The sequence below is a fragment of the Sinohyriopsis cumingii genome, chromosome 2 (genome assembly GCF_028554795.1).
Source record: "Sinohyriopsis cumingii isolate HCF-2022 chromosome 2, ASM2855479v2, whole genome shotgun sequence".
Taxonomy (NCBI): domain Eukaryota; kingdom Metazoa; phylum Mollusca; class Bivalvia; order Unionida; family Unionidae; genus Sinohyriopsis; species Sinohyriopsis cumingii.
This window is the reverse complement of record NC_142962.1, coordinates 19,464,176-19,486,489: the sequence shown is the minus strand read 5'-3', so window position 1 is coordinate 19,486,489 and position 22,314 is coordinate 19,464,176. Positions and strand designations below refer to the sequence as shown.

Below are 22,314 nucleotides of genomic sequence, written 5' to 3'. Positions count from 1 at the left end.
TCAAGATCCCTAGCTTTGGGACTCCTTGTTTGGCATTACTCTATGGCTCTCAATAATTGATTGATGCTGTTGGCCATATGAATTCACCTGGATAATTATAGACATTACAAGACTGCAAAGCATTAATTGATTGAACAGTAGCCAATTTTAAGTGCATTGGGTTGAGAGGATGTAACATCTGTGTTGGATCTGAAATATATTTTTAATGTGAAATATATGCTGATGACTTGCATGATTACTGCTGCAAGTTCTTGAGTAATGAGTACCAAATTATGAGTTTGTATATCTCAGATTCGTATCCAAATTTGGGACTCAAGTACTCTTTAAGGAAGCAGAGATAACTCAAACTGATTACGTGAGAAGCATAAATTTCTCCCTTACTTTTTATAGAAAATCAGGATATTAAACTGAGTCTTTGCATTTATTCATCCATCCATCCATCATCTGTAGATCTCTCTTTAATTTCTGCACAATAACTCTTTATTATGGCGCTTGTACTTTTTACTTCTGTGAAACGTCACATGCAGTGATATCAGTTTCTAAAAATAGCCATTTGGACAAGGCGAACCGGTGTAATGGCGTTCAGTGTTATTTACTGTGTTCTTGTTCGTATTGTTGTTCTTACTGAAAACCATGTACCAGGTGTTCAATTTGTTAATCTGAATATGAAGTGCATTCCAATATTTAATTACAGTGGGGCATAAGCCTGCAGACTGTATAAAGCATATGATCAGTTTTGATGAATCTTTCTAGAACAGTGTAATACACAAATTGCTTGCATTTCATCACCGATAGATATACCCTGAATATTTTGAGACGAAACTTCCAAGGGAACTGCCAGCCCTCCACCCCCATTAAATAATGTTCATGAAGTATTCTTATATGTGATTCATGTTTAAAACAGAGAGGGGTGTATGTAGGAAAGTGACTATTTCTGATATTTTGTTTAGCGCATAAAATGACACTTTGCTTAGTTGATGCAATATTATGTATGTTCTATCCAGAAATGTTGCATATATTTTCCGTATATTTAAAAACAATGTATCACTGTTTGTTTTTGGTTGTTTGGTTTGTTTGTTTGTTCGATATTGTTTTTGGCATTATGCATTAGTGATTCTGTTTACCTTTTCTGATTCTGATGTGTTAATCCGTAACAAAGTTAATAAAAGAAGAGAGAAAATTTATATGTTTATCTCAGTGTATGTATTACAAACAAATCGTAATTTTGAATGACAGCTTAGATCATAAAATAATGGATTGTGTTCATTAGAGTTACGGTGTTGAAAAGAGCCCCACTGATTGATTATATTTATACAACGTGAATAACACATGCCCTTAATTAAAATATATATACAATTACATTTTGTCGGGAGATATAATTTTATGCATGTGTTGATGGAAACAGCAATTCAGAAACTGATGTCCCTGATGATGACAACCACCCGTAAAATGATACACATTTTACACACGAAAACTAACTGAAAAGGAAACAAAGTACATATAAATAAATATTATTGATAGTATTGGTTTCAACATACTCATTTGGAACACACACACATACATACATACATATATATATATATATATATATATATATATATATATATATATATATATATATATATATATATATATATATATATATTCCTTTAATGTGCACATACAAGTTTTACTAAGCGTAGATTTGAAAACAATACAAAAGGATAAAGAAATAAAATATACAAAATTATTACTGTACACACTGATGTTTTTTGGGTTGAATATGTCAAAACATTACATAGTGAGGGAAGTGCAAGTAAAAACAACTTTATTTTTGTCTGTATATCGTGCTTTGTCCGAAAACAATATGGCGGGAGCCAGGCACAGTGATGTTTTGGTCTATTTTTAACACAAGGTAGATTTAAGTACAGACGCCATTGCAATTCAGTTATTCTGTATATGCACCTTCATGTTGATTTAACCTTGACGTATTTCGATTGTCAGCATTTAATGTTGTTTAGTGAAGTTTAGTCTGTGAACCTCAGACACACCCACTTGCAAGCCCATGCAAGAATTCAGTGAACATTTGATTTAAACAAATTTTTTTGGTGGCTTGATATTGATAAAACCTCATCTGAGTTTGATTGTCCCTGTTCTATGCTATCATTTAGTGGAGTTGTAGCTCCTGATTGTCTGACCCACCCACATTAATTAAATTTATTTATAATTAGATTTCAGCCAAAATTTGGAAGACAGCATGCAGTTAACGTGATCTTGTCTCATTTTGATTATCATCATTCTGAGTCCTTATTTAAAAGATCTATTGTCTGGGGGTGTATGATCGTTGCCAGAATTTTTCTAAAGTAATAGAAAAACATGTAGCAAATTCTGTATATTCTTAGTTAAATCAAAGTATGCTTATTTTATAAGTGCAAAATTCTATAGAATAATTTCTGTAGAATAATTTCACATCGCATTCTGTCATGGTCAGCATGACACGTAAACATTAAGATTGATGCATTGACTAGGTTTGCTATAGCTGGGCAAGTTGTAATAATTAACCTCTCCTGTTTGGATGTTTGAGTGGATTTTAATCAAGACTCGCTCAGTTAATGGTTAAAACAGATAAGAATGCAGTGTTAACACAAAGTCAATAGCAGTAAATGAGAAAGAGTTGAGACAAACCAGCATACATTTTAGGAAGTCGTGGGTCATTTGAAACAGGTGTCATAAAATGATATTTTCCAGAATAATTGTTAATAAAGGTGAACTAGAGATGATTATTTTAACATTGATGGGAATGATTAAAATATTTGGCAGTTAAAGAAGTAATCCTTGATGGCTAAACTAAATGAGGGTGTGTGTGTTCCCAAATGGAATTCAATGTTTTTTTAATAATCTCCTTCGTGATATTAATCGGTCCAAGTTTTTCTGCCAAAAGAGGAAGCTGGCTATGAGATCAGTAGAAAGCACTGTTTCATTAAATAAATCATCCAAGGGACAAGGTGGTGTGGAAATTTGAGAGAGCTGGATCCAGAGAAAAGGCAGAGAGAATAATGCTTGGATAGTCTGTTGAAGATTTATGGTTAAGTTATGGAAAATGTGTAATGCCTTCAAATAATGCTTGGATAACACTGGTCAACAGTGAAATCATTACTGACTTGAAAAGGCCCTAATCTGTAGTATTTTGGTGTGCCGAACACGAATATAACCGTGAAAAATTTGTATTGGCTCTCGTTTTGAAGATATTCATATACCTCATTTTCTATGTTTCACTGTGTAAATTTCTCCAGTAGGACTGCAGCAACATCCGGAATAATGATGTAACATTGCATAATACCATCATGCTCACATCATCCACAGTTGATTGCATCATTTTCTGATGCAATGCAATACTAATGCCATGCGGCTGCTGAAGTAAGTTGACGTCAGCAGTGTACTATACATGTGTAGGCCTATTATACTAATGCCAGGCGGCTGCTGAAGCTGACGTAAGCAGTGTACTATATAAAGCCCAATCAGATAGGTTCAGCATTTAAAATATTTTAGACGTTGTGCGAGACAGTTCAAGCTACTGTTACATAAAACTTATTATTTTATCCATTTACGTACAATAAAGAACAGTAATGCCTCGAAAGTGTGTTAATACCGCGGACAATTTTTGCTATATTTGTGGGGAAGTGACATTTGCCAACCAGAAGAAAAGTATCAATTCTCAAGTGAAGAAGGCATATCATCTTTACTTCGGATGCAAGGTTGGTGACCAAGACAAGCCTTGGGCTCCGCATATATGCTGTGCTACATGTACAACACAGCTTTCACAGTGGTTGAATTGCAAAAGGTCATCAATGCCGTTTGCAGTCCCAATGGTGTGGAGAGAGCCAAGCAACCACCTAAATGACTGTTACTTCTGCTTGGTTCCTCCTCTTTCCGGCGGAATAACGAAGCGAAAGAAGTCGAGAATAGTCTACCCAAACATTCCGTCTGCATTGAGACCAGTTCCACATGGTGAGGGACTTCCTATTCCAGAACCTCCAGCAGAATATTCTCTTGATTCATCTGACGAAGACAAAGGTGAGTCGACCTGTTCTTCTCCTGGTCCATCAGCATGCAGTGATCCAGATTTTCACTGTGGTGCATCATCAACCCCACACAGAATAACACAGGAAGAACTAAATGACCTGATTCGTGATTTGGACTTATCAAAGAACAAGGCAGAATTGCTAGGATCAAGACTCCAACAATGGAATCTTCTAGAAGAAGATGTCACAATTACTGCATATCGAAAGCGCCACCAGCAATTGGAGCCTTTCTTCAGAAAGGAAAGTAATCTGATATTCTGTTCCGATATTGAGGGCCTCATGAATGCTTTAAAAATCACTCATGACCCACAAGAATGGAGACTATTTGTGGACTCTTCGAAACTGAGTCTCAAGGCTGTGCTTTTGCACAATGGAAACATTCTTCCATCTATTCCAGTAGCGTATGCTGTCCACATGAAAGAGACATACGATAACTTAAGGCAGCTACTGAATTCCATTGAGTATAACAAGTACAGCTGGCACCTCTGTGGTGATTTGAAGGTAGTTGCCCTTTTAATGGGACTGCAGCAAGGATATACAAAATACATGTGTTTCTTATGCGAGTGGGATAGCCGAGCAAGGGAAATGCACTACATGAGGAAGGAATGGACTCACAGGCAGAATGTAGCCATTGGAGAGAAGAATATCCAACACCCAGCTCTGGTTGAGGCTCAGAAAATCTTGTTACCACCCCTTCACATCAAACTAGGTTTGATGAAGAACTTCGTGAAAGCCATTGACCGGACTTTGCCAGCATTCCGATACCTGCATGAAAAATTCCCTCGACTCAGCGAAGCAAAGATTAAAGAGGGAGTTTTTGTGGGTCCTCAGATTCGAGAGCTTTTCAAAGATGACCGGTTCAACAACTTGCTGGAAGGTGACGCGAAACAAGCATGGAATGCTTTTCGCCTAGTTTCTACAAACTTCCTCGGAAATGTTAGGGCAGAAAACTATAAGGAACTAGTAGAAGACATGTTGATGAAGTATAAGAAACTTGGCTGCAATATGTCTCTAAAGATTCACTTCCTTCATTCCCATTTGGATTTCTTTCCTAGCAACTGTGGTATTGTTAGTGATGAACACGGCGAACGTTTTCATCAAGATATCGCAACAATGGAACAAAGATACCAGGGAAAATGGTCCACTACAATGCTGGCTGACTACTGCTGGACACTCCTCAGAGATGCTCCCGAACAGCTGTACAAGAGACAGGCGAAGAAATCTAAGATGTAGTCAATGACTTGATTTTTTATAGGTAGGCTATTACAGTTGACCTTTTACTATTGGAATGCATTTCGTTATGTAAACATTAATTTCTTGCAGATTACAAAAAAACTAGAGCCAATTTTGCAATTTGACTGTCATATTCGTGTTCAGCACATAAAAATTGATAAGAATTGACTAATTTTATTTCAGTAACATGACTTTTGTAAAAATTTGTTGTCCAGTGTAATCTGTTGGTTGAGTTATGCTGAAGTTATTGAAAATCTGTTTGGACCCCATTAACAAAATGATACAAAGGGTTGAAAGATAATAAGGTGAAGTTTAGTCTTATATCTTCATTTCCTTGTCAAAAACATAATTACCAAATTTGTATTGTGCCCACTACACATCTCTTTACATTACACTAGTCTCAGTATATTGCAGTTCTTGATATAATGTGGTATGGTAGGTAATGTGGTCAATAGTAGTGGACCATGAATAGTGTATTATAAGAAGGGTGATCTGTATATGTTTATTAATTTTTTTAATTTGTTTATTTATTTGGTGATTACATGGATCAGATAAAAATACCAATCTCTAGTTTTACTATGCTGGCAATTTCAATAATTTCATTGAGCTTGTCAGTCTTTTTTGGTAAATACAGTATTTAAAACACCAGAATTATTCACGGAGGGCAATTCTTTCAAACTTGAACAATGAACAATATTTTTATTGCTCATGATTTTATTTGACTATTTTGAATTGTAGCTTTTTTTTAAAAAGTTGACAGCTTAATTAAGAGGGTTTCAGAATGTGTAAACAGGCCTTCACATTAGTTTGCACCCCAACGAGCATCGCCTTCAGCAACCCCACTTGCAAACTCAGTGAAATGGCACCCCAGGATGGTTATTTGTGTAACAACTCTATGCGTAAATGTATTTATCACTTCTTTTGAGTCTGCATTTGCAGAGTATCCAGTCAGTTGAGCTCTGTACCAAATTATGGTAATGCTGGGTAATTATTGCATGTACTGCTAATTGAGTTCATCTCCCAGGTAGTGAGGGATGAGGATTGACATACAGAATGTAGATACACAAGCTCTAGCTTCCATATGGTTTCTATCAACATATCAGGCCCAGCCATGGCAAAAGCAGATTGCAGGCATCTCCTTTTTGACTATTGTAAATGGTTCCAATTGAGATTCAGATACAGTACATGTCTATATACATGTTGACTATAGGCATGGTGTACCATAAAAAAGGATGACAAAAAAATAAAATGTATAAAATTATTACCGTACACACTCATATATTATAGTTGATTATATCAAAACATTACATAGTGAAGAAAGTCCAAATAAAAACAACTTTATTTTTGCATTTATATTGTGAATTACTATGTTATTAAGCGCCTCTCGGGACTTTGTCCAAACACAATATGGCAGCAGCCGGGCATACTGACATCATGGTCTGTTTTTAGCACAAAGCAGATTTCAGTACAACTGCCATCGAGATTCTGATACAGTACATGTGTATATACAAGTTGATTGTTGAGGCATGGTATACACCATGCAGTTTGGAATTGTCTTTGACTATTGTAAATGGTTCCAGTTGAGATTCCGATACAGTACATGTGTATATACATGTTGATTGTAGGTCTTGTGTACAGCATGCAGTTTGGAATTGTCTTTGACTATTGTAAATTGTTCCAATTGAGATTCAGATAAGTACATGTGTATATACAATGGATAAAGAGACAGAAAGTTTATTTACTAATAAATGGTGATAAGTCACCAGCCCAGTGCCTCTGTCAGAAAAAAATGTTCCATTGAGCACTGTGATCCATAAGAAGACCCTTCTTCAGGTCGTGTAAACTTGGATCATAACTCTCCTCTTACAGGGTAGTTTGATCCTGTCACCACTGATGGGTTTTGGGGTCAGAGAGCATAGGGCAGAGGGGGAAGCATGACTCACCCTTTGCTATGTGGGATGAGTTGCTGCTCAGGGGGATTCAAATGAGCATATGAATCCTGTCTGAGAGGGATCTTTCATTTAGAAAAATAAAGGCTCATGATGTTCAAGTGATTGCTACCTCATCCCCCCTAACTCGTTCATTTGTTCAAATCTGGGGGTTTTATTGTGTATTTTCCAAAAATAATAAATAAATAAATTTGGATAAAAATGGTTCGCTTAAATCACGCTCAACATCAACAGTTGCCAGTTGGATTTGCATCTCTTGCCGAGTGCTCATGATAAGTTAATTATGTTCTTTGTACCAATTCATAGTGATAAATGAAGCAATAAATGGAAAACGTTTTCAATTCCATTAAGAAAACATAGTTCTTATCTATAAGATATTCTTATAAACTCCTTGAAAAGTCTTCAAAAATCAACTGTGGTGCTATACGAATCATGGAAACAAAGTTTTTCATACCTTCTGTAGTGTTCTTGCAAATGTCATATGCATTAGCAAAGTAGTGATGTAACATTGCTGACAATGTAAAATGTGTTTTGCCATCTACTTTGTTGGAGTATTTGCATCTCTTGACTTCCTTTAGAACATTTACATCAGGCAGTTCCTCTTAAGGGATAATAGTATGGTTTTCTTTGGGTAGTTTTAATAAGTCTTTCAAGGAACAGTATTTTGGCACACTACATTAAGGAAAGAAAATAGCATAACTTTCAAAGAGGAAAGAAAATACATGCCTTTCAAAGTTGTCTCTTTTGTAAACATAGTTTAGCGATAATTTCTGAAGAGAATAAAATTAAATTTTTATTAAAAAATGACTTTCTTTGAAATATTTCATGAATACTTATTCTTACTAAACTATATTTTGTGAAGCATAAATTCCTTGAGAACATTTCCATTTTATTAATAATTAGATTGTTTATAACACTGTATTTACAGAAAAGTGTTATTATAGTTTAAAGTAGATATCAAGGGGTTAATGATAAGATTGGATTTGAGACAAATTTTCATTTAATCTCTTTCCTCAATAAAAATGCATATACAACCTTTGATATTTCCTTTTGGTGAACTTAAAGACTGATAATTTATTATATGCCCATAGATTTTCTAGCTAAGAATGAGCCAGCATTTTACTGTCAAATCTGGAAAAACTGCTAGCCAAGGCTCTGATATGTTACCTTTCTTCACCTTGGTGGATCGATCTGATATTTCTGTGCTTTGCTCCAGTGATATTTATTGGATTTAATGAGTTGTCTCCATTAGTATGTAATGCCAGCTAACCGATAGTGTGTAACAGTGGTGCATGGTACATCGGCAAAAAGTTGTGGAGGCAATTGATTGCAGAAGGATACTTTATAAGTTTAGTATCGAAAGTCAGACTACATACCAGAGAGAAGCTATTACAGGCATATTTGAGGGAAAGTATGTATTTATGCAAACATATATTGTCAGTTGAAAATCACTTATTTATGAATCCATTCCAATTGTGTGCACGCCTTGGAGTGCATTATGGAGGAACAGTGTTTAAATTTTTACAACTTGATTTTGATTGCTTGCATACCACTACATCCAATGAAATTCACAGACCCAAGGCACAGAAAAATCTGATGATCTGCCAAGGTGTAGATAGGTTAACATAACAGAACCTTGGCTAGTGAAGACTATATTACCATGCTCTCAAACGAGGCTGGAATTACTTTTTCCTGAGGGTGTCTTGGTTACAACTGATCGATTGTGCATAACTATGCTATAGCCTCACTTACATACCAATGGGAATGAGCAGCATTGTCATTAAGAAATCTGTCATCAAATGCCAACAATTTATTCAGTCATGCTCTAAATAACTGTCAAAATATTGCCATCATTCTCATGCTAAGACTTCATCACACCTTTCACAATGTCCTGCCAGAAACAGTTGTCCAGGCTTCAGATATAAACCTTCCTAGTTATTAGGCTGGTGATCTGGTGATATGTTCTCACACACTTCACATAATACTGATATTCATTTGTATATTAGCTGTTCATAAAAATGAATTCCGGCTATTGACTTGAGATGAAGTTTGTATCAGAAACATGGAAATGTTAAGCTTTCTTTTCTCAGTTATGTTTTGGAATTTTATTAATTCATCAGAAAATTTGTAGATATGTAACAAAAATATCATTATCATAGTAATTACTAATTAGTAATCACATTATTTCAATTTTTATTGTCTGATCAAGTCTAGTCAGCATTAGACCTGACGCTTTGCATCTCATCAATTTTGTGGATGGATTGCACCTAGGATAAGATACAGACATAGAGATTTTGGGGTCTAAATGGCAAAGATCAAGCCATGGCAAGTCTGATAAGGAAAAAAATGGTTTAAGCACATTAAGTTTAAGATTGCATATATTGAGACCTGTGGGTTAATGACCACCAGATTCAACCATGTCCTCTCTACTACAAGGTTTCAAGTAAGTCCAACATATTGGTCACAGAGTGACTACCAACATAAAAATAAAGTTGCAAACATTTGGTCACCAAATTACACTACACGAAATGTAGCTTGAAATATCAGCATTGATTCTTAAATAGGTCAAAGTGTCCTCCTTTGTTGTTTTTTTTTAGTACATGTATCACTGCATACGTGCCAACCCCAAGAGGTATAACTGTAATTTTTGCTAATATAAGTGGCAGAAAAGTGTAATCTCAGCATAAAAAGTGTAATCTATATTACATGCCATAATTACAGGACACTTTAAGAAAATTGTTCAGTGTGCATTTATTTTTACTACTAAACTGGATCTGCAGCATGTCCAAAAATGCTTGGTAAATATGCGCAGGATCCATGTGTATTAGAACCAGAATACAAACACAGAACATACTGACATATTATTTATATGCAAAACTCATTTTAACTAGTCTACATAACTTTAGCCAAATGATCACGAAGTCAACAAATTCTGCAGTGAGCATGACAGTGTCTTCAACCTCATATTCTTCTTTCAAATTTTTCTTATCTGGCATAATTTGAAGTATAGGAAGATCATCTGTTCTAAGAATTTTCAGCCCCAAGTCAAACCTTAAAAGCCCATTTTGCTTAGCATTGAGTGTCATTTTCTTTAAAAGTATAGACTGGTCCTCTAAAACTATCTTGATACCAATATAATGAATCTGTGAGGCAAAGTTTCAAATTAAAGAAGTCAGTCTGTTTTCTAGAAAATGGGTTATAAATAGTTGACATAAATAGAAACTTAGGAAAGTACATGGATAAACACATTAACTCTACGATATTCTTGTGCTGCAGTCTTGCTTAAATTTATGGGATGAGTGGAATTAAAGAGATGATAATAAATATGACAAATATCTTTTTATTGCTTTATTTTTATTTTTCACTGAACAGGAAAAGGATAATTCATATTCATGTGAGCATAAGACATAAATAGGTGGAAAAAAAGTGTAAAGATTATGCCCAAAGCATAATGGTTGACATGTATGACTGATAGGTAAACTGTAAGCAATGGTATGAGACCATTTAATATGTATCAATGAGTGTATATTTTTTTTTTAATTGCTGAATTGCTTTCCGTCATGGAACAGACAGATATATGGACAGGACCAAATTAAGATGTTTGTACTGCAACACAACGAGAAGTTAGATACAAAATTAACAAAATCTGTTTATATCTGATCTGTTATGTAAACAAAACATGTAATAATTTTCCCCAAGTATAAATATTATAATTACAAATTTTTATGAATAAAACCTTTTATAAAGGGATGGATGATTAGTGGTATCAAAAATGGAACAGCTTAAATGAGCTACTGTCACTGAAAGGTATAATAATATTCCTTAAGTATCTATTATATTCCTTAAGTATCTATTATTATATGGACCTTTTTGCAAAGAATAGAATGATTGCATTTTCAAATAATATGTTATTTACTGTATTTAAAATGATGTGCAGAATGTGTGCTTAAGAAATTATTTTTTGGGGCATTCGTGAAGTTAATCAAGTCAAAATAAGTGTACACCAATGATGTGATATGTAGTCACAGTCACATTTGTGTTTATATTAGAAGAGTTGCCTCCCATTGACAATGTTTATTGCTTTTGATGTTGAAGATGCATTCTCTCTTGCCTAGTATGGTTGGACTGCATACAGCCCATGCTATTCCCATCTCTGGCACTGACATAACCCAAGGTAAGTGCTGATGAGACATCAGACACTGTAACTTCCATGAAAATCATATTTTTACGCAGCTTTAGCAGCAGTTTTCCTTTCATGAGATAAAGAGAGGTATGTGGATACTATGTTGAATATATATATATATAGTATTGACACAAAAATTGATAATGGTGCAACTTCAGAAGTGTTTACCAATGATTTAAGCTAAACAAGCTGATCATCAGGGGATAAAAAAAAACATATAGATACAAAAATTGATAATCGTTCAAGTTCAAAACGGTTTCCCAATGATTTGGGCTAAACGAGCTCGTCATCAGAGGATAAAGAAAACTTACATATACAAAACAAACACCTAACACAAAATCTCTGAAAAATTCTGGACTGGATGTGAGTGTGTGTGTCTCTGTGCTCTTTGCTTTACGAGGCATAAAGACACATGAAATAGAACAAATGCTCACTAAAATCTTGTATCTTATAATATATACCAGAAAATGTATTTGACAATCAGTGGACATTTGTAAATGGAAGACTGGAATAATTTTCTTGGCTTGTATTTATATTTTAACATTTTTCTGAAGTGGCTTTTCACCTGTATAAAGATGACATTCCTATATTGATTGAGTCATGGTTTTAGAGGTGTTTTGATATTGTCAATACAATGATAGATACAAAAATTTATCAGATGATTGGATATGAAGATGCAAACTATTGATACGGGATGAAAGATATTTGATTTATACCAATAATTTATTTACAGAAAAAAGTTGAATGACGCAAAGTACAAATATTTTATAAATGATCCTATCTTGAAAAGATAAAAGAACAAAAAAAGAAATGAAATACTGTGGTGGAGTAAGAAGATATACTTATCAGTGATATTGATCTATCATGTATACATTTTTATACCAATGATATTTATGTATCAGGTTTCTGTTTTCATACCAATCATATTGATGTATCATGTATATGTTTTTGTACATATGATATTTATGAATCAGGTTTCTATTGTCATACCAGTCTTATTGATGTATCATGTACACTGTAGCTATTTTCATGTCACTTGGGCTCACATAGGAGTACCAAACAGAAGTGTACCTGAATATATAAAAGAAAGGCAGAAAGAAAAGTCAAGAAAAATCTTAAGATTTCTTTGAGTAATTTAGCACATCTCTTACAACAGATTTCATCATGTGATACAAGTAACACGTTGGTATCTGTTACTGTCAAAAAATAAGAATATTACCTTGTCATAGACACTTGTATTATTTAATGTTAATTTTGTATCTGGTACTGGCATGATACATAATGTTTGGAAGGTAATTATCATGATATATACCATAGTAAAACATGGTTTGTGACACCCAGCTGCAATGGTATTTTATAAGATCAATGTCAAAAGTACAGACAGCTGTTGCCTCAGTGTACCCAGCTGCTGTCATATCCAGACTCTATGTGATTGATAGCAACAGTTGCACACTTAGTCTTTGGGATATTCTGTCATTGGTCATTATTTTGTTATCATCTTCATCTGTATTTATAAACATCAGTCCCAGCTTCAGCAGCAGCAGCATCCCATAAGGCCCTTTGAGCACATGGAGAGATGAGTTAACTGCAGACAGTGCAGTGCTTCTGTGAGGCTACCTAACCTTTATCTACCTGTCTGCTAATGTGTCATAGATGTGTCATAGTTGGGCTTACACAACAGGCTGAAATCAGGCTCTTCATGTTCTACACTGGCAACTTTATTCACACCACTGGTTAGATCAATTAACATGGTGCTCATTAATAGTGATGCATATTTTGTGAATGCATTGTTGTTTAAAACGGGATCTAACCACCTAGTTCTGGTATTCCAGTAGAATTCTTCAGGGAATTCAATTCATATTTGGAAAATGGTCCTGTGACTCCTGTTGTTTCCTTAGTGTGAAAATTTTTGGATAATGATTCTTCAGGAGTTGGATAGCTTTATGATAAAAGAAATATGTTTCTACTTCTGTTTTAAACAATTAACTTTTTGGACTTAATTTCTTGTATTACATTGATTATTATGACCACACTTTTTCATATTTGTGAGGATTTGTGGTGTTGATTACTTAAGGTTTGAAACTGCTTAAGTAAGGAACAGAGTGTAAACCATGGTGCCATCAAGTGAAGAAGAAAACTACGACACGGAATCAGCAGAGATAGTAAGATGTGTAAGTCCAATTAATTTTTGTAGATCACGACATAAGCTTGTCATAATAGTCACTTTGGCTTATGTATGCATGTCCATCTGTCCATCCACACCTTAGATTAAGGCTTGCATTAAGGATTGTTTTAGATCATGCTAAGTATTAATGCTTTTTTACTTTGTGGCTAAATAAAACAAGGTGTTTAGAAAATACAGGCCTCATGTTTTTATTACTAATTCCTCATTAATAGGGATAAATTTACAGGCTTCTATTGAGAATGGAATTAATAATAATAATAATAATAATAATAATAATTTTTATTTAAAGAATAAGCTCATTGGGTCAGCTAACCAAACTATATATGATGTAGAGTTTTTACAAGTGGTGTTTGTTTTGGACAACAATACCATTAAAAACTAGATAATTAATCTATTACTGTACTACTATTAAATGTGTAGAAGACATTAGAGATGAGTACATACAGGTTTCATACAAAGATAAGTAGTGAACCTGTGTAAGTCATTATAGGTGAATACATGAAAGTGCATTGTTTTAAAGAACAGTAGTACTGAGTTATACAAAATCATACCAATGATTGTTTATGTTGATGTCGAAATCTTATAACCTTTTGATGAGTCGGCTGACTTTTTATAGAGTGGAATGGAATACAGTAGTTGGGCTTCATAAAAAGCAAAACATTATTTTAAACTCTGAATTCGGTTTAGGTCAATATTAATCATTGAGATGGATCTTAGATCATATGTATATACATATTCCAGAAATTAAATTTTTTTTTAAAGATAATCAGGCCCCAACCTATGTAGGGATTTATAGACTTAAACCCATTTGAAGTTGTGTTCTTTGTTTCAAAGGAAGATGCGTGAGGGTTTAAAAAAGATTTGTTGATGGTGTATTTAAATTATTGCAAAAATTAAGAGTAGACAGTTTTTGAGAGGTGGGGTGGTGGTTGTGCACTCAAACTTCCAGTGCCACACAGATTTTTAAGAGAGTAACATTTTCTGACCTAAAATATATCAAAAATGAGGAGAGGAACCCCCAACACATACCAACAAAACTTATCCATTCTCTCCCCCCATGTAGCAGATATTCACATCACTATGAGAATATGTTTTTAGAATTTTCATCCCAAACTCACTAATATGAATTTTTAGTACTGCTGGTCATAGAGCCTAAGAATTTGCGGAATGGCGTGGTGTTCGTCATCTATTGTCTGTCTCTTCGTTACACAAGTTTGTTATCACTACTCCTCCTAAACTATATGGAGGAGTGCCATGAAGATTTGCTCCTGTTGGTCTTTTTATTGGTGCTCCTCATGATATTGATTTTTCAGAAAACTTAGTATGCTGTATAGTTGGTCCTAAGTGAAAAGAGTGCCTATGTGTTATATGTTAACACATTAAACTTAGTATGCTGTACAGTTGGTCCTAAATAAAAAGGGTGCCAATCTGTTATATGTTAACACATTAAACTTAGTATGCTGTATAGTTGGTCCTAAATGAAAAGGGTGCCAATCGGTTGTATGTTAACACATTAAGCTTAGTACAGTGTATGCTGTATAGTTGGCCCTAAATGAAAAGGGTGCCAATCTGTTATATGTTAACACATTAAACTTAGTATGCTGTATAGTTGGTCCTAAATGAAAAGGGTGCCAATCTGTTATATGTTAACACACTAATCCCTGGAGGTCTTTGTCGTTTTTGTCTGAAATTCGAGTAGGAAACACATTTTGAAAGCTATTTCTGAATACATCCTAAAACATCAACTTCCAGGTGATTTTCCAATAACATACTGCCTAGTTGTGTTAGAAACAGTGTTTTTCATTGGCTATTTGGCTCGCGCGTGAGCAAAAGGGTAAAAGTTGGACTTCTTTTTTTTTTCTTTTTGCTTAACAGACCCATTATTTTCGTATCGAGACCACTCTTTATTCCAAATGCCCATCTTATCCTACTTTTTGCAAAGGTTCGTCTGTCCTTTTGCAGTTCATACCAGTCTGCCTTAGATCTGAGACCAAAAAGTCTAAAATCCAGACACAGAATTGGATTCCAACCATGGGCGAATGTTGGGTAGAAAAAAATTGGGTCCAAAAATTGAGGTTTTTCCCTCTGTATTTTGTAGTGCAAATACAAATTCCAGATTATTTGGTATCATTGTAGAACTACATCTGTCTACCTTTCTCTAATACCACCCACTTTAGTGTATTGTACATGACCTTGACACTACAGAAAAATATTATCTCAATTTGTAGGATCACTTATATCATTGAAAATGAGTAACTTGTGAACATGTGACTCAATGTAAATGAAACAGCTATTAAGGACTAGTTGAAATTTTATCTGGAAGAATGCAATTTGGTCGAAACAATGACTAAAGCAAAATCTGCATCTAAATTGTTTTGGGAATAAATAAGGATTTAAGTGACACTATTGGCCATCTTGAAAATATTGTTATCACTACTCCTGAATGGATGGTTGTATTGACATGTTTTTTTTTTTACTAAACAGCTTCTTATAAAGTTTTGTTGGTCCTAATGGTATCATTTAGACATTCAGTATGCTTGCCACAGTGTCCATCTTAAAATTCTTTTTATGAGTATTTCTCCTGAATGAATGGTCATATCAGCATAGAGTTCTACTGAAAGACTCTTTATGACGTCTAGTCATTAATAAAGGAAAATAGTGCTGATCCAACTTGTAATATGACTGATACAATGGCTATCTTGAAAATCTTGTCACTTGTTGTAGATGGCTGGTCATATCGACATTGTGATTTCATTAAAAGACTTCTTAACACATTAACCCCTGGAGGTTTTTGTCATTTTCGCCTGAAAATTGAGTAGGAAACACATTTTGAAAGCGATTTCTGAATGGATCCAAAAACACCAAGTCCCCAATGATCTTTCAATAACATACTGCCTAGTTGTGTTAGAAACACCGTTTTTTCATTGGCAATTTGACTTGCACATGAGCAGAAGGGTACAAGTTGGAGTTCTTTTCTTTTTTCTTATTTTTGCTAAACGGAGCCATTATTTTTGTATCGAGCCACTCTTTATTCTGAATGCCCATCTTATCCTACTTTTTGCAAAGGCTCATCTGTCTGTTTGCAGTTCATACCGGTTTGCCTTAGATCTGAGACCAAAAAGTCTAAAATCCAGACACAAAATTGGATTCCGACCACGGGCGAATTTTCGGTAGAAAAAAGAAGGGTCCAAAAAATGCGTTTTTTTTATCTGTGCTTTGTAGTGCAACTAGATATTCCAGATTATTTGGTATCATTGTAGAGCTACATCTGTCTACCTTTCTATAATACCACCCACTTTAGTGTATCATGCATGACCATGACGCTACAGAGCTCGGCAGTAGGCTACTACTGCCTGCCACGTTAACTCGTCGCTAGAGGTTGATAGAAGTTGTATAATGTAAAGTAAAAACTTTTTCAGGGTATTTTGTTGAGCAATTTTAGTAAAACTCATGTGATATTGAAAATGGAATATTTAAGGCTTTCAAGTGGAATGGATCAGGGCTGATTTTTCACTTCAGTGGTTGCCATAGTTGATAGATGTTTTAGAGTGTGATGTAAAAATTTGTTTCAGAAGTTTTGTTTGACCTATTTTAGTAAACTTGTTATGACTTTTGAAGTAAAATAGCACTAGAAGCTTCAAATTTGGGACCAAAATTAGGAAATAAAATTTTCTTGATTTTATTTAAACAATATTAGTGGTATGTCATTAATGGAGAAAAGGTTCACTGAACATCATCATAAGGTTTTTGATTGTTTGTTTTTAAGTCATTTTTCAAAATGCAGTTGTGAACATAAGGAACCAGGTGATACTGACATGTAGGCAATTTTAGTTCGGCCAGTCACTTGATTATATGATGAAATTTGTTCTGTCATTGTAACAGAACAGCTAAATGAAGCTTGCTTAAATTTTGTAACTCTAAGAGAAAGTGAGAAATTCAGATTTTATTTTGTTTCTTTAATTGATTAAATTGTTATATTTGACAGATTGAGGCTCATGTTGTTCTGTTCTATATCTCTGCTCAGATCTCTGTTATTCCATCCATTAATTTCATATTTTATTTTATTGTTACTCAGTCTGGGCAATAACACCATGTTTGATCATCTCTGAGATAATGATAACCAAAAACCATAAGATTGGGTATCTCACACACATCATGTCCCACCTTGTGACAAAGTGGGTTGAGAACGGTCTTTTTCTCTGATCACATGAAACTTACGACCAGTTCCCAATGCGGAGGTAAAGACTTTACTCTGACCCAATGTTTAAGACCTCTTTCACTGACTGATTGAGTCACGTACACATACTGGTAAAAGGTGACAATGAAAAACAATCAAATAATTCAGCTATTGTCACATACCTTGAACATAAATTCAAAGAATATATTATAACTTTTGTGATAGATACATTTCTGAAGCCATTGATAAAATGAAAAATAACAAAGTCATACATCTATATACCCTTCTAAAGAATATGTCAATAATAGCAAACCCAGGTTATTTTAATTATTACAAGTTTATTTAAAAACTTACAATACTCGTGATGATTATCATTATATATCAAAATGATGAGTACTTTACTCTGTTGAAAGAAAAAGTATCAGGTGCACTATTGTAACACGTTACATCTTTAATGCCATTAAAATTTGAGACAGTCAACTTACTCAGAATTATACTATTTCATCCAAGTTCTCAATCAGAAATAAATTTATGTTTCATGACGTCCAGCTGTCTCATTAATGAAAAATAATATTGTGTACTTTTTGGAGCTGGTTATTGACTACAGAATGTAGCAAGCTGGCATTCTAATGTTACTATGGCTGCCCTTTGAGTTGGATGGCACTGTAATCCTTTATTTGCTTGATACATAGATGTGCAGAATAGTTAATATTTAGCTAAGCCATGTGCTTTCAATCAATTTTCATAACAAGTCAGTATGTATTATCAGCAGCCTGATAGTCAGCATCCATCCATTCTCACCGTATGTACTCACTTACAAGTTGAGTCAAACTTTAAATAGTATAGATCCTGATCTGTTATACCATAATGCACCTGCAGATCAGGGTCTATGGTGTTTGTTTTACTGACCACTCCTAACAAACTGCACAGAGCCAGACCTGCTGGCACATTATGCGATGGAAGATTTGGGTCTGTGCAGTTTGCAGTTAAACTTATAACCAAGTATATACAGTAACAGTACATATTACAGGCTGTTGAAACTTTCTTCAACTGGTTCTACAGTTTAAGAAAAGAAAATTTCGTTTAATTTTATCTGGTACTGTTTACTCAAGACGGTGGTTGAATTAGAAGATGTACTGTAATGTTTTGTAAGATACTTTAATGAAACAAAGTCAACAACTTAATCAACTTTATAATTATTGTTATTAGAAGTTTGAATTACAAATGCATTTAATAATCTGGCTTCAGCACATAATATTCTTTTTGATTTGTAAGATAACAATATATCATAACAATTGTTTGCAATACAGTGACATAACATAGCAGCATTGCCTAGGAGCATCATTGAGTAATGCAATATCTTCAGTGTTATATGAAAAATATAAAACTAGTTCATATATGACAAAATGTTTGAAACTTGTTGAATAATATAATAAGCCAATGTTTCAGCAAGCAGCTCTCAGAAAATGATATTACATGTATTTAACTTGTGAAATAAAATTTCATATGAAATGAAGACTTCTGGAAGATCCATGGTGAGTTACTGTGAGGTTGTATCTCTTGATAATGCAAAGCTTTGTAATCCTATCAGCTTCATAACTGTTATTAATGGTGGTGGTGTCTGTAATGGAAGTACTAGTGATAGTAATAATAGCAATAATAAAACATGGTAAATGTATGGAGGATACATACATTATTGCAGTGATCTGTCTGTCTCTTTTCTATCAGATTATTTTGAGTAAGCAAGCATTAGTAACAGAATCATCATCTACTGCAGATTTTGAAACCATGTCCTTGTTGACAACTGCAGACTTCAAAATCTCTATTCATCAACTCATAAAATATTTATCTAATGACTCAGAATAATCTGCCCCATATTTTTGTTACAATCAATAGAAAGCCTGTCATACAGAGCAATCCACATACAGACAACCTGACTTAACATTTATAGCCACAGAATGAATTCTAATAATGCAGACTTTGAATACTAAAATCAATATATATATATATATATATATATATATATATATATATATATATATATATATATATATATATATATATATATATATATTATAACAAACCACTTTTAGAGCATGATCAATTACAACAAAAGCATGACCATTTGACTAGTTGTCATTGCAAACCAAAAGGAAAACTAAAAATAATTCTGACAAGTAAATAAAAAAGATGAAATTTTCCATTTGTTTGATAACACTGTTTTGTTGTTTTGGAGTATATAAATGATTACACACTGTACCTGTGGAAGAATGTCAGGTAGATTTAAAGTAAGCAGCCAGCAAAGATGTATCTTGGTTGTAATGAAAAGCAGCTTGCAAAAGAAATAACAAATGTATACATTGCAATCTTTAAACCAAAATTATAGCACGGTGGCAAAATGTTTGTTTCACACTTAAGTTATTCCAGGTTAGATTTCTGGTTCCAACATATGCAAGAGTCCTGAGGTCACCAGTATATAGGTGGTTTTATCTGGGTTCTACAATTTTAATCCTCCACTACAAATAAAATGATACATTTCCAATATCTGAGCTGTTGAGGGTGCTGCTCAGTATAAGTAATGACATGAAATAAGTAAAGTTTGAAGTAAATGTGAAGGATCTGCAGAAAAGTACGTATGCACCTATTTATGCTCCAGTAACAAGGGAAAGTGGCACTAGTTTTGGAGATCAGATAAAACTTCATGACTGATTATCATTTTCTTGTGACCAGTTATGATCAGTTAATAATAAATTAATTTGTCAACATGTTGCCTTGCCAAAACTGAGGCTGTTTTGCATATAACTTGAATTTCAAAAACAGCAGTGATTTGATAATTGAATTTTGACCTAAGTTCCTCACAGACAACAAACTAATTACTTGTAATTAGGACAGCAATAAATGGCACTTACAATTTCAACAACAAAATGGAAAAATGATTAACAGAGTCTAAGATGTTTATCGGATCAGTAGACAGTTTATTATTCATATGAGCATTCATTCTGTACGAGATTAATTTTAAACGTAACCGTTGTGTTTCCCAGTGAGTCTCAGTTGTCAGCATGAACATAACCATTGTCTCCCAGTGAGTCTCAGTAGCATAAATGTAACCATTGTCTTCCAGTGAGTCTTCGTAGCATAAATGTAACCATTGTCTTCCAGTGAGTCTCAGTAGCATAAATGTAACCATTGTCTTCCAGTGAGTCTTAGTAGCATAAATGTAACTGTTGTGTCTCCCACTGAGTCTCAATAGTCAGCATAAACATAACTGTTGTGTCTCCCAGTGAGGCTCGATAGCAGAAATGTAACCTTTGTGTCTCCCCTGAAGTCTCGATAGTCAGCATAAACGTAACCGTTGTGTCTCCCAGTGAGTCTCAATAGTCAGCATAAACATAACTGTTGTGTCTCCCAGTGAGTCTTAGTAGTCAGCATAAACATTTGTCAGATCATTGGCTGTTGATTGGTGTTCAAGTTTCTTGTACAATACATCCAGAGTAGTTGAATGAAAATGAAGAAAGAAAGCACTAGTTGCCTCATGCAGATGCTCTCTCTTTAGTCAATAGCACTAAGTAGTAATGGGAAAAATGTACAGGATTTTAGCATTTTTTATGATTTGACCTGGTTATGGGTCCTCATTTCCCCACTTCCCCTCCTAATATTTTAGCTTGTGTACACACATAGGCTGCCAGTTTGATTTCTACCAAAATTCCCTGATTACGACATGGAATGCATTTCTGTATCCATGTTTCAGACGTTTTCAAGTATCATTTTTATCTTATCCCCCAACCCCGGTTTGGCATGTTGAATTGGCCCATTGCATTGACCTGAGTGTGTTGTAAGATGTGACTACTGGAGGTGGCCTTTTAGCCATGAAGAAATTCCAGTTGTGAGGTCTTGCACATTTTGAAAAGTGCAGCAGGTTTAGAAAAAATTGACATTGTTATTTTAAGTATAAAACCCCTTTTTGTCATTGGCTGTTTTGGAATACCAAAACTTACTTGCCATTATATACCTAAGATTGTGCTGATGTGCTACACACACACACACACACACACACACATACACACAAACTGACATACACACACATGCTTCTACTAGAATTTGTAAAAGACATTGCAAATATAATAGGTACATGGAGACATTTTTACCTACTTTTAGGTAAAAAATGCATTAGCCGCCAGTTGTTTCAAAATGAGAAATTTGGGTTTCTTGTCCAAAAGTAGGAACAAATAGGTGATCAATGTCTGTATTGTTATCATTCTGTCCATCAGTTGAATTTCTTAGCACAGGCTTGTCATTGCTACTTCTCCAAAAATCCCAGGAGGATTGTCATGAAACTTTACATGAACTCATTCATCCTCCAGAATGGAAAGTCAGATACTGTAGTTTGGGTTTTCACTAGAAGGCTTCTTAGCAATGGCTATCATGAAAATCTTGTTATTGCTAATGCTTCAGTATGGAAGGTCATATCAACATGGGATTTTCATTTAAAGACTTCTTATGAGGTCTTGTTGGTCCTCAAGGAAAAT

At 34.3% G+C, this 22,314-nt stretch overlaps 1 protein-coding gene across 8 annotated transcripts in view; it reads left to right on the top strand.

Moving 5' to 3' along the window:
- Positions 1-22,314, top strand: part of LOC149804420 (ryanodine receptor-like) — a 538,410-nt gene that overhangs the window by 38,133 nt on the left and 477,963 nt on the right. The window contains exon 1 of one of the 8 annotated variants that reach the window (XM_089940089.1): positions 13,384-13,597. The exons of the other annotated variants lie outside the window; for them this stretch is intronic. Coding sequence (XP_089796215.1) covers positions 13,538-13,597 — 60 coding nt within the window. The 5' untranslated portion in view covers positions 13,384-13,537. Of the gene's footprint in view, positions 1-13,383; positions 13,598-22,314 lie in introns of those variants that run through there. 8 annotated transcript variants of the gene reach the window in all.